Genomic DNA, 14,375 nt, shown 5'->3' on the forward strand with positions numbered 1-14,375 from the left:
TATCGAGAAGTCCTTGCTTGTGTGTGTGTGATTGTTTGCTTGCGTGTGTGTGTGGCCAAGCCATGGGAGACCCCAATGCGAGCCTGTTGACGGCTGTCTTCAACCAGACAGGTGGTCTGGACGGTGGCCACCACTCCCTTCTCCCTGCCGGGGAGTTCAACCACATACTGGACACCAGCTACGACACGGACTACGGAGTTCCCCCCGACGAGATCCCCGACACCACGCGGGGCCGGGCCTTCTTCGTGGCCGCCATCCTCATCGGCCTGGTGCTGGTGTGCATCATGGCGGTGTGTGGCCTGGGGAACTTCCTCTTCATTGCGTCCCTAGTGCGCTACAAGAAGCTGCGCAACCTCACCAACCTGCTCATCGCCAACCTGGCCGTGTCGGACTTCGTCGTGGCGGTGGCGTGCTGCCCCTTCCTCCTGGACTACTACGTGATGAAGCAGCTGTCCTGGAGCCACGGACCCGTGCTGTGCGCCTCCGTCAACTACCTAAGGACCGTGTCGCTGTACGTGTCCACCAACGCGCTGCTCGCCATCGCCGTCGACAGGTATGTCATTGCCAGGGTTCGAGCTTTGTGTTGGGGGTGCCAGGGTGCTTTGTCCCTGCGAGGCCAAAGACAAGGTTATACAATGTGTCCTTCTGTCATTACTTGAATAACTATCAATGCCTTAACAACCCTATGACCTCTATCCTGGCTGTTGCGGTCATAATAATAATGATGTTAATATGTTTATTTTATATCGCGCCTTCGTCACATTCAAGGTCGCTTTACAGATTCATGAGCACACACAGAGCAAGAAAGCACAACAAGAAGTTCAACAACACAAATGAAAAATTAAAATTAATAATACATACATAGGGTTTATTCAGTGGTGGAAGAGGAGAAGTCTTTTTGGAACAGAAAGGTCTTGAGATTAGCTTTAAAGAGAGGGAAGGAAGGACATCTGTCTTATAAATTCCGTTTATGTTCTTTTTCCATTCATTATGTTGGAAGAGGGCTGCTACTTTGATTCCTCCGCAACACACTGGCGGTGCAGAGGCTGCGATCACACATGATCACAGTGTATGCATGTGAAAAAACCCAGACGTGGACCTTTTGAAACGGGTCGCTGAGTCACCGAGACAAGGCGTCCACATCTCCTTGTCCATCTGTTAGTATTGCTTTTCTGTTGAGTTATGACTGAGCTTTGGCCAGGGTCGTCAACGATTGGGGGTTGACCAGATGGGGGTTGTGATTTGTGTGCCTCTGTAAAGAAAACCTAACCTCCTCATGTTCACTTTATTTTTATTCTTCAAATGCATCGCCTCTTTGTTATTACTGTCATTGCGTTCTCTTTTTTTATTCCCTTTTTATCAGGGAGTGCAGCGTTAACTCACTACGTCACTTTAATAGATATCCCTAAGCTATGAAAGATTCGTATGGATTTGATGATTTGGGGTCACATTGTTTATTGTATGTTGTGCATTTTAATTGACATGTGCGTAAACCTTTATTTTACCCAAGGGAATTCAATGTTTTCAGGGATTGATTCTTTCTTCTTTCGAGTTGACGCACAGGGAATGAATACAATGCATGTTCATGCACACACAAGTCCATCCATTATTAACCCATCCATCGAACCAGCCTTAAATCCATCCATCCATCCAACCGTATCTATTTATCGGTTGAATCCATTGATCCATTCACCTGTCCATCTATCCATCCAAACATCCGAACATGTGGCCATTCATCCATCTACTATTAATTAAGTTATGGATTTATGACGCAGCTCCCCACTTCCAATATGTCTACCAGCATTGTTAAGCAGAATATACTCCTGAAGCTCAAACTCCTTTGGGACATAGCTTGGATAAGTTATGGAAGAATGACTTCTTCTTTTCTTTATTACTATTGCTGCTTTGACAGCGGAATACAAATTTCTATGGGGATTAATAAAACCTCTTCTCATCTCCTCTTCCTCAGGTACATGGCTATTGTCCACCCTCTGCGTCCTCGCATGAAGCACCAGACGGCCTACTGCCTGACCCTGGGGGTCTGGATCATCCCCGTCATCATCTCCATCCCCTCGGCCTACTACTCACAGACCCTGTACCCGCACAGCAGCGGCGCCAGCCGCGCCACCCACAAGGTGTTCTGCGCCCAGATCTGGCCGGTGGACCAGCAGGCCTACTACCGCACCTACTTCCTCTTCATCTTCACGGTCGAGTTTGCGGTGCCGGTGATGGTCATGGTGATGTGCTACGTGCGCATCTCCCGCGAGCTGTGGTTCAAGAGCGTGCCGGGCTTCCAGACGGAGCAGATCAAGAAGCGGCTGCGGTGCCGTCGCAAGACGGTCATGGTGCTGATCGGGATCCTCGCGGCGTACGTCCTGTGCTGGGCGCCGTACTACGCCTACACCATCCTGCGGGACTTCCACCCCACGGTCATCACGCGCCAGCGCCACTCACTGGTGGCCTTCTACGTCGTCGAGTGCATCGCCATGAGCAACAGCATGATCAACACCTTCTGCTTTGTCAGCGTTAAGAACAACACGGTCAAGTACCTGAAGAAGATCGTGCTGCTGCGCTGGAGGTCCACCTACGCGCCCAGCAAGGCCGCGGAGGAAACCGATCTCAGGACTTGCTCCATGCCTGTCACAGAGGAGGAAGAGTGCATCCGGCTGAAGTAGGATGAAAGGACAAGGGGGGCGGGAGAGAGAGCGCGGGGAAAGGGGGTTGGGGGGAGAGCTTTTTTGGATGCAATGGTGGGCAGTCACAATGGTGGCTGTTACGAAACACATTGCACAGGGGTTAGCGCTAATGACATCCAGACCGGCGTTTTGTATTGCCATTAAACTGTGTCGCAGAAGGTGTTTAAGGCAGGGCGAGAAAGGCCGATCCGTCTGTATAAAACACTCATTCCATGGACATTGTGTTGAATACGACCATAAACGATTTTGTGGTGCACATATGATTGTAAGTTATTGTTGAGCAAACTTTGAATGTTCTATATAAAGTTTGTAAATGTGATGGCATTAAGAGTTGTATTTTCAAAGAGCTGTGAAGAATTTCTTTTTATCATGCTTCATGCACTTCAGTAAACCTTGTAAGTAGTAGTGTATGTGTGAAAGGCTTTGATGAAATACATTCTGTCTAACTAATTACCTTTTTTGATGGCAGATGATGCAGTTGCAGTTGTATGTTTACAGGTTATGATGCCACTTTGATGTAGTGTATACTTCCACCAAAACTAAAGTACATTCCATAAGATCCACAGCCTCTCATCCAAAACCGATATTGATATTGATGATATCGGCATATGTAAATCATTTGATGATCATTTGAAATCATTTGATGATATTGCCAGTTTCGTCTTTACTGCATACTTGCCAGTCAAATTGACAATGAAAGCCATATACACCGTCAACAAACCTGTGATGACACAACCTTGAGTGTATTTTTACGATTTACCAGTGTATTTTCATAAGATGTGATATGGTATGCTACTTCTTGGGGAGTTATTTCTGTGTACAGTGATGTACAGTGAGCAACTCAAGACAACATTACTGAGAGATGGCAGGATAATACAAAATGAACAACTAAATCTTGATTGTATCCGACACACCGAAGACGTGTACAAACTAATTACGTGAACATAATACAACATCAAACCAGGGTAGATTGGATAAATGTATATTAACGACACTAGTCATATCGTTTTCTGGTGGATATTTCTGAATGTGTTTGTGGTAATTACAAATAAAAACAGATTATTCTATTTATCAAGTTTGTATTTTGCTGTTTGTATGTTATGTGCTTTAAACCAGCCCAACTATTAAACGCATGGTTATTCAATTGTGGATAAATTCTGTGTGTAATAAATGAGTGTGTAACCCATCGCGTTCCTATTTCTATTTAATATCACTCCATATCTCACAGAAAACATCTGGCTTTACAGTTATCTCTGTTTAGACAGTTTCAACAGTATACCAAACACACACCGCAGCATTGAAGATACTGAGCGATGGTATCACATAGACCAAGGCAGCACAGAAAGAGAAGGGAGCTTTGATTTAGACCACACTGAAGTGGGCACTGACCTCACCCCTCGTCCGTCTCATGGCTGCGTGGCGCATCAGACTGTTTCATGACACTACGGTAGAATTATCGCCCAGCTCGGGGCACAATCAAATGCTATTCATCTCTTGGCTGTGGTGCTGGTGGTGGGCATCATGATGTAATGACCCTTGGAACCCGGAGTTGAGAGTTGAAGGGTTAACTATACTGCCTGATAGAAACTGTTGAGATCACAATATTGTTTATTTAATCAATGGTATTTGGATACGTTTGTGAGCGCTGGTGCCTTTTAGGCTACTATTCACAATGCACATTTTATGCAGTATCTTTCTTGTATTCGTTATTGTTACAAGCAGAGGGATCTGTGGCCGATTGTATTCATTGATCCAAGGCAATATAATAAAATGGTCCCACAGGTTCTTCTAGAAATCAGATATTTTCTTTGTAGCTTTGTCTTTCCTTTTCTTTTTCCCTCTTAAATTTAAATCTTTGTAATAATAGTAGTTAAGTCCTTATTTAATTGTAATAGTTATAGTAGTGATACAAATATTGATAATGTATGACATTTAACCCTTATAAGGTGTTTGGGTCTGTGGGACCCGTTTTCAGTTTTTAGCTTAATCAAAGTGATACAAATAATTATTTTTTTGAACTAAGATTCATTGGCTTTGGCTCATTTTCTGTGAGGAACATTAATCAGAAAACATTTTCAATGACCCCCCCCGTATACCCCCCCATCACATTTATATTACACACAGGGTGTTCGGGTCCAGTGGACCCGGAGCTAGTTTAAGTGTGGAAATCAAAGGTCCTGTGCACCCTAATTTTCCCTTCCTCCTCTCTGTGTGTGTGTGTGTGTGTGTGTGTGTGTGTGTGTGTGTGTGTGTGTGTCTGTGTGTGTGTGTGTGTGTATGTGTGTGTGTGTGTGTGTGAGAGAGGAGAGTAAAGCAGGTTCTCGTACCCTTGGTGCGAGAACCCACAGTGGGCGCCCACTGTTCCCGCACAAGGTTGCAACATTGTGTCAAAATTGGAGAACCCAACACTATCTTCACCCATATTCCCACACATTTCACCCTCTGACTTGCGGGAACCAAGTTTGGGGACCTGACATTATAAAAAGGCTCTGTCAGCATCTTATCACGACTGATCAAGATGGCAAAGCGATTCTCTGTTCAGACTGCCTTACAGATGTTTTTTGAAGAGACAGAGGGATTTGATGGTGATGCAGAGGAAATAGTGTCAGAAAGTGAGGACAACATTTCCGAAAATTCCGAGTCTGACACTGAGTTTGAAGAGGAGGATCAGAATCAGCCAGCTCCCAAACGTAGAAGCAGCCAGGACAAGCCTGCGAGCAGCCAGCCCCAGGACCATCCCATGAGCAGGCAGGACCAGCCCGCAAGCAGCCAGCCCCAGGACCAACTCGCAAGCAGCCAGCCTCAGGAGCAGCCCGCAAGCAGCTAGCCCCAGGACCAGCCCACCAGCAGCCAGCCCCAGGACCAGCCGATGCGCAGCAAGCCTCAGGACCAGCCGGTGAGCAGCCAGCCATAGAACCAGCCATTGAGCAGACAGACATTGGACTAGACTGTCAGCAGCTTGCAAATGACAACATATGGATGTCAAAAAATGGCAGAATTGAATGGTCTACCTGCTCAAGAAATGAACCCCCCCGCATGGCTGCCAATGTGATTCGGATGCTACCAGGACCTACACGCTTGGCAGTCACTCATGCACAAGACATCAAGTCTTCTTTTGACCTTTTCATGCCATCCCCTATCAAAAGAATCATCCTGGATTGCACCAATTTAGAAGGGAGCAAAGTTTTTGGAGAGAGGTGGAAGGTTATGGACGAAACCGGTTTGGATGCTTACTTTGGGGTTCTCATCCTTGCTGGTGTTATCAGGTCCAATGGGGAGGCCACTGAATCCCTGTGGGATGAAGAAACTGGCAGAGAACTTTCCGGTCGACGATGTCTCTGGAAACGTTCAAAACAATTTCCAGGACTATCCGTTTTGATGACCGTGATGATAGACCAGCTCGACGGCAAAGAGACAAGCTAGCTGCCATCAGGATGGTGTGGGACAAGTGGGTGGCCCGTCTCCCCCTGTTTTACAATCCTGGGCCAAATGTCACAGTTGATGAGCAGCTGATGCCATTTCGGGGCCGCTGCCCATTTCGGCAGTATATACCATCTAAACCTGCCAAGTATGGAATTAAGATTTGGGCTGCCTGTGATGCTGCGTCATCTTATGCATGGAACTTGCAGGTCTACACAGGGAAACGCCATGGAGGAGCCCCTGAGAAAAATCAAGGAATGAGAGTGGTCCTCGATTTGGCTCAAGGACTTTCTGGACACAATATCATGTGCGACAATTTCTTCACATCACACGAGCTGGGACAGGAGCTGCTAAAGCGGAAGCTGACTATGTTGGGAACAGTGCGCAAAAACAGGACTGAGCTCCCTCCCCAGCTGCTGAAAAAAGAGGACAGGCCTGTCCAGTCATCGAAGTTTGCATACACGGCTGACACGACCCTGGCATCGTATGTTCCAAAGAAAGGAAAAAATGTGGTGCTCATGAGTACACTGCACAGGGACGGGAGAATCTGTGGCCAGGAGCATCAAAAGCCCGAAATGATCATGGACTATGACTATAATGCCACATAAGGAGGGGTGGACAACCTCGATAAGCTGGTGACAGCTTACAGCTGCAAAAGGAAGACCCTACGATGGCCTCTGGTGATATTTTTTGATATGTTGGATATCTCCGCGTACAACGCCTTCGTCATTTGGAGAGCCCAAAGCCCAGAGTGGAATAGGGGAAAGCTGCAGAAGAGGCGTCTCTTTCTCGAGGAATTGGGGAAAACGTTGGTGAGACCTCACATTGCAAGGAGACGAAACCAAGAACTCCAGTCTCTGCAGCCATTGTGAGGAGGATTCAGGAGGAACATGATGGTGCCCCATCCTGCCAAATTACAGAACCACCATCTGCAGAGCCTGAGGTAAGTGCGTGATGAGGTTGTAGTATAATAATTCATGTTTCTGAGAAGAGGAGTGTTAGTAAATATCCTTATCTTTTCATTATTCTAGATTGTGGCCGGCAGCACCAAAAAGAAACGCTGTGAAGCGTGTGGACCCATGATGGACAGAAAAACCCAATATACATGCAAGCAGTGCAAAAAATACATATGCAATGCACATACAGTGAGACTCTGCCCCTCATGTGTGGTATAGTCTGATATAAGTATAATTGCCATGTTCAAATGCCTTAATTTGTTGTTCAGACAGATGTTATTGAGTATGTTTATGTTTATGTTTCCCAGTTATGCCTGTTTATGATGCATTTCCTTATTTTGTTACATTTTAATAAAAAAATAAAGAAAAACGAGTGGCACCTCTATTCATAAATGTGATTTAACAAAGGGAAAGGGAACAAATTTAACATATATGTTGTTTATATTTCTTGCAATTGGGTTGAAGTAACCATCTGGTGAGTATTTTAAAAAAAAAGTTTGATTATGTTGAATTAAAAGGCAATGGGTCCACCAGACCCAGCAGCACCTCCTGTGTAACAAAAATACGAACACCCTATGAGGGTTAATGGAAAGGTTGTTCTTACAGTCCTACAATCTGACAATACAGTGAGTATATACTTTCTTAGCATGGAAAGTCCCATGTGAATTGAACCAGTAGCCCACAGCTAAAGCCATGCTCCCACAATTGAACACCAGTCTTTATGAATGTTAAAGGTCCCATGGCATGCTACTTTATGGATGCTTTAATATAGTTATTAATGGGCCCCTAACACAGTATTTGAAGACGTTCCCGAAATTCAGCCGTGGTGCAGAAGTACAGCCACTACGAGCCAGTCGCACATTGAGCTTTCCCCAAACGCGCTGTTTCGGTGTCTGTAGCTTTAATGCAAATGAGGAGAAGAGAGGCGGGTCAAGGTGGAGGGTGGGGGTGTGGCCCTGAGCAGCTTGCGGCCACGGTACCATGCGCTCTGTTTACAGTGGATCTATCGCAATGGCAAGGCGCACACAGCCTTTGGCCGTGTTCTGTAAATATTCTAGAACACTCCGGTGCTCCGGCGGGAGTCCTTGAGCTCTATATCTAAATAATATCATACTATACATAGATATCTATAGCATGCGCCTCCAGAGGATATTTTGAATCTCAAACGACTGCGTTGGGTTCTCCGACGTCTCTGGTTCTTCCACGTCCACATCAATCTGAAGTAGACTGAACCACAACATGGAGGAGAAAGGGATTGTTTCCCGCGATTGTTGACCGCTATTGTCTCCCGCCGGAGAGCCTGGCTGCCGGCAGCAGGCCACGGACAGCGGGAAGTGGGGCTCAAGCGGGAGACAATCGCGGGCAACAATCCCTTTCTCCTCCATGTCGTGGTTCATGTACTTCAGGGAGTAAAAGCCAAAGTTCCTTTCCCCCAATTCCTTCTCAACCATGGCTGAGATAACCCCCACTACGTGTTATGCGCCATAACACCAACAGCGGAACGGTTATCCAAATAACAAAGAAGTGTACAACACTTGCGTTACAGTCCTGGAGCTCTATATTTAAATAATATCATAAAATACATAGATATCTATATCATATTATACGTATTATCACGGCCAAAAGCTGTGTACGCCTCCAGACGATATTATGAATCACAAAGCCTGCGTCGGGTTCTCCGACGTCTCTGGTTCTTCCACTTCCACATCAATCTGAAGTAGACTGAACCGCGTGCTGCCCGCTGCCGGCTGCTGGCTGCCGGCTGCCGGCTGCCCGCTGCCTGCTGCCTGCTGCCCGCTTCCTTCTCAACCATGGCTGAGATGACCCCAACTACAGTCTCGTCGTGGAAATACCAGAGACGTCAATGAACCGATGTGTTATGCGCCATAACACCAACAGCAGAACAGTTATCCAAATAACAAAGAAGTGTACAACACTTGTGTTACAGTGTGTGTAATCACACACACACACACACACACATGGCGCTCGAACGGTCGTAACTCATTGTCTCATTGACGGGCCAAATTCTCTGGGCAGGCAAGGCAGAGAAAGGGGACGTAACCACATACCAAATCAGTGCGCCTGAGCTTTCATTTTTTCAAAGGCGAGCAAGATACCTAGTTTTCGTTTTACACCGAACGCAAGTTGTAGCCACTGGGGGACGATAGGCAGGCGAAGGGAACACTTATTAATTTAGAAAACCTCATAAAGTGAGATTTTCATGCCAGGGGACCTTTAATAATGGAAAATTGTGATAGATAGGGATTTCTACTCTAGCCTGAAACCTGCCAACCTCTCTCCCAGCCCTCTACATGCCTGCCTCCTTCCCTCTATCTCGCTCTTAACATCTAACATCTCTTTCCCTCCTTTCTCTCTTCCTCTGTATCCCACTAATTCACTTTCTGTGTGTGTGTGTGTGTGTGTGTGTGTGTGTGTGTGTGTGTGTGTGTGTGTGTGTGTGTGTGTGTGTGTTTTGAAAGCACCAGCTAATTGAATAGATTATCCCCTATGCGGTTGATGGAAATTTAGGAATTCATTGTGATAATAAATTAACCATGATAATTTATTTTGTCAAGAAAATACAGCAAAGCACTTAAGTGTACAGAAAACATGATGCATACGTTGCCATGATTTGTAAAGCTGCAATGACATAATGAACCTGTTCTTTCTGGATAAATGGGCAGGTCATATCCTAATGGCACCCCAGGTTAGAGGAGAAATGCTGCTGTACATGTATATGGAATGGACTCAGCCCTCAAGTTATTTAATAAAAGTCTACGTAATATACATAATATACACATATAAATGTCTTTACATTTCACCTTGGCCCCCGAAGTTATCCCAAAAATCCATACCAATTCCAGAGCTCTGAGTAAAACTAAGCAAACATAAACACAACAGCATCATCCCTGGTGACGGGAGATGCCCCGCTGTAAACAGGAACTCTGAGAAGCTGACATGGTGCTCAGTGGCACAGATCAACACCTGGGTAATTATATCTTCAGGCAGAGCAGCTCTGAGGACATAGACACGGTTGGCAACAACAGGGATGTTAAGGTCAACCTTGTGACAAATCCTAACCCTCTAACTCTCAAGTGGCCCAGAGCTGTGTGTTTGAGCCTGTGTGTCTGCCTGTGTGTTTTTTGGTGGGAAATTGTGTCTGTGTGCTTGTGTGTGTTTGTTTGCGAAGAATCGATCGCTGGTCATGAATAATGGGGAGGATGTCAGGCTAATTTAGCCCCGACTTTGGAGCAATCAAATCAATCTGTGATTTAACACTTTCTTTCAACCCTTTCTTCCAGGAACTGCTGGTTCCTGCTGCCTTGTCAGGATGGAAATCTAGGTGGAAGGAGATCTCTGCTGATTGTAGGTGTTTTCCTGAGTGAAAAGACCAATGTGATTTATGTGTTTTAAACGGGTATAGGCCTATTAAATGATATACATATAAACTCAGAATACAGAATACTTATCAATACGACACTTCAGCAGTCTCTAATTGTTATGATAGAAAAAAAACACAGATAAACCATACAGGATAATACTTTAAATATGTACATCTGGTTCACAGCACAGCATATATTGTACCCGGCCTTGAATCAATCTAAAAACACCTGCCATTCCACACCACCCTCTTCAACTCCTATGACGCTCACTTAGAATTTGATTACTCGAGCCAGGTTTTCCGCTTTAGGTTCAATGCACGTTCACGTGAAAGGGGCGTTTATCGCGTCATATTACTCACCTTTACAAACTGGATAGATCAAGAGCAGTCTATTTCACTCAAGAGGAACAGAGAGTCATAATGTACTCCTATGAGGAGTTCAAAAATCAGATAACAGCTAGGGGCAACACAGTTGCAAATAATAAGGCTAGGGAGGCGTGCGGGCAAAAAACAGCCGATAGCGTAAATTTGTATAAGTGAAAAGATTCTGAATATTGTTTATATAATTACTATGCCAAATGCAGAATTGTTTACCATTAATCCCAATAGAGTGATGATGTCAAAATGCATTAGCAACGTCCAACCTGCCATATTCTATAATTTAGGGAATTCACTTTAAATACACCCTATGTAAGGAATGTATTGCATATGTTTTCATCCACTGAGAGGTAGCACGATGGCACAGTGGATTAGTATAAGATCCGAATACCAGCGACCGGGGTTCAAATCTCACCGGTCAAGCACCAGGCCTTTTACCCCCACAGCTGTTGTGCCAGCACGGCCTTGAGAATATGGCTTCAAGTTCGAAATAAGCACAAAAATATAATTCCATAACCTTTAGTGAAAACGTATTTCATATGCATGATAATTGGGGCCTTTGTTGGCTTCACATAAATGCACGTCACTTGGAAGGCGAACCCTGCACGCAGTAATTCAAGACTGACGCGCTACCTGCACTCTACCACTCTCTCATGGAAACACAATGCGCAACAGAAAGCATTGTCTTCATAAGGTCCAACAAGGACAATCAAATAGCGAATACCCTCTGATGAGAACCTGTATCTCTCATAAAGAATATTCTCAGGCAATACTTAGGGATCGGTCCCGAAAGAGCCTCTGTCCGAGAGACCCCTGTGCAAAACGGGCTCCAAGGTCCACGGGAACACCCACAAATGGTAACGCCATTGTCGAAGGAGGGGCTAGGAAGCTGCACATGCCGATCTAACCCGATAGACTTAGCTGAAAACCTGCTCCCGACCAGGTTTGGTTGAGAGCATAAGTCACCATGGTGATACAGCGACGCTAAAAGAGATCGACTTTTGTGTCACAGCTAACCCAGGCTTTGAGCGCAACATACCTCGCTAACCACCTAATCGAGGTTCGTAGTACAGGCCACTGGTTGACATCCACAGCTCACATGGAATGGCTTTTTGTCCAAACCCTGTGCTTTTGACATCGGTGTCCCTCAAGGCTCAGTACTGGGACCCCTTCTGTTCTCCCTATAGCTCCCTGTAGTAGCATGTATCAGATTCAAGACAATGGTAGTGGCCTTCAAGGTGGTCAACGGAAGTGCCCCCTACCTACTTCTAAGCTTTAGTCAGACTGCACAGTGCACACCCCAGCTCGAGCACTCTGCTACACTACCTCAGCTGGAAGCTTTACTCTCCTAAAAAGACCCCTCTTATGCAGTTATTGTATGTTTGTATGTCCTGGCACTTAATGTACACACTGATTGTATGTTTGCAATTAAAAATTGCACTTAGCATTGTGTTGCATACGGGGAATGGGTTCACCTACATGTACAGTACATGTACTTAATGTACAAACTGCGATAAATGGTTTTCTCTTTCTTCTGAAAAATGTACCTATTGCAAGTCGCTTTGGATAAAAACGTCTGCTAAATACCCTAAATGTAAATGTAATTAATGGACCTGTTCTTTCTAGGTTACTGAACAGTTCATATCCTAATGGCACCCCAGGTTAGAAGAGAAAGGCTGCTGTATTTTGGAATGGACTCAGCCCGCAAGTTATTGAATAAAAGTATAATCCGTTTCCACTGGACCCCCCAAGTCATCCCAAAAATCAACTCCCGAGCTCTGAGTAAAACTAAGCAAACATTAAAACAACAGCATGATCCCTGGCGATGGGAGAAGCCCCGATGTTAACAGGAACTCTGAGAAGCTGACATGGTGTTCAGTGCCCCAGATCAACACCTGGGTAATTACATCTTCAGGCAGAGCAGCTCTGAGGACGAAGACACCATTGGCAACAACAGGGATGTTCAGGTCAACCTTGTGACCAATCCACTCTCACATGGCCAAGAGCTGTGTGTTTGAGCCTGTGTGTTTGTGGGTGTGAAATTGTGGGTGTGAATTGGTGTCGTTGCGCCAGTGTTTGTTTGTTTTGTGTGTGTGTGCGTTGCTGGCCGAAGAATTGGTCACTGGTCATGAATAATGGCAAGGATTTCATGCTAATTTAGCCCCGACTTCAAATCATTGCGTGTCTTTATTTTAGCCCTTTCGACCAGGAACTGCTGATTTGCCTTGAAAAGATAAAAATATAGGAATCTGGAGGTGGAAGGAGATCTCTGTGGATTGAAGGTGTTTTCATGAGTGAAAATGCTAATGTTATTCATGTGTTTTAAACTGGTATAGGCCTAATAAATGATTTACATATAATCTCAGAATGCAGTATTAAAAACAAATCAGTATGAAAATTCAACAGTCCCTAATTGTTATGATCGAACAAAACCCTCAGATATACCAATAATTTATAATCTGAATCTGAATGGATCACAAAACAAATCCTGGGAACCAATCCTGGGGACCATCTCTCCAACGGTATTTTGTTAACTTATTTTTTCAACATGTTCACTTTGGGTAGGAAAATACAATTATTCTCACTGTAATGAGCGTATGTTTTTATAATATTTTTCTGCGGAAGTGACAAGCTATAATTTGACTTGTGCAATTTCAATTATTATAGAGTAATACAACAACATTTGAAAATAAAATAAATATTTTATTTTCCAAGAGGGGAGAAGGTTGAGTCAGGCAGGCATCACATTGTTATCGATTTGTAAAGCCACTCTACCCTGTGTAGTTGTTCTAGTCGTAATAATTAACGACCAAGGAGAAATTATTCCAACCGTTGGTCCAGGGTGATGGGATGTAGTACAAATTACTTTTATTGTATAGTTTTGCATTGATTCAGAAGTGGTATCCAGGATATACATGTAGATATGAGTCCAGCAAATCTGCTCGCTCAGTTTGTTCCAATTTACCATAACAGTGAATCTTTTAGATTGATTCTATGGAATTGAAAATATCCAATGTCAATTAATAAACAAGTGTAAAGTGAAATATACATGTTACAGCAACACCAGAGGCAAGGCCAACTGGTTAGCTCATGGAGAACATATAATTAAACATATTAATGGGAAATCATTCAGTCTTTTTCTAGGTATAATATACAGTACTTGCCTGGGAAGTTCAATAACATCCTAGGTAGGCCAATGCTTTAATGATTTCTCATTAAGCCTTTTGAACTCTTCCACCAAAACACCAACTTAAGTACTTCGGGGAAAACTGTGTTGCCAACAGAATTCCCTTATTAATCAAGTCCCTTGAGTTCCTGTCGAAGTAAAACAAAGCTTTAATTACAAATGATAAGTTAAGTACCATGATGCAATAAGAAGGACTATGTTCAACTGCAAAATCTTTTTTTTTTAAACATAATGAATGAAAAACAAAAGGACAATAAGCACTCATCAGGTGAACGGTCTGTTTGCTAAGAAAGAAAGACACATACCATTTTATTCCTATGCGACTGCAGAAAAGTAGGACGACGCAGAACCAAGGC

At 44.4% G+C, this 14,375-nt stretch overlaps 1 protein-coding gene across 1 annotated transcript; it reads left to right on the forward strand.

Annotated features, from left to right (window-relative positions):
* Positions 1 to 62: 62 nt before the first annotated feature.
* Positions 63 to 2,675, forward strand: prokr1b (prokineticin receptor 1b; the record flags this gene model as incomplete). The annotated part of the gene is made up of 2 exons (XM_079730478.1): positions 63 to 553; positions 1,970 to 2,675. The coding sequence occupies 2 exons, from the start codon at positions 63 to 65 to the stop codon at positions 2,673 to 2,675; spliced, it is 1,197 nt and encodes a 398-aa protein (XP_079586604.1).
* Positions 2,676 to 14,375: the final 11,700 nt, after the last annotated feature.

The sequence above is a fragment of the Pollachius pollachius genome (genome assembly GCF_949987615.1).
Source record: "Pollachius pollachius genome assembly, chromosome: 2".
Lineage (NCBI taxonomy): Eukaryota > Metazoa > Chordata > Actinopteri > Gadiformes > Gadidae > Pollachius > Pollachius pollachius.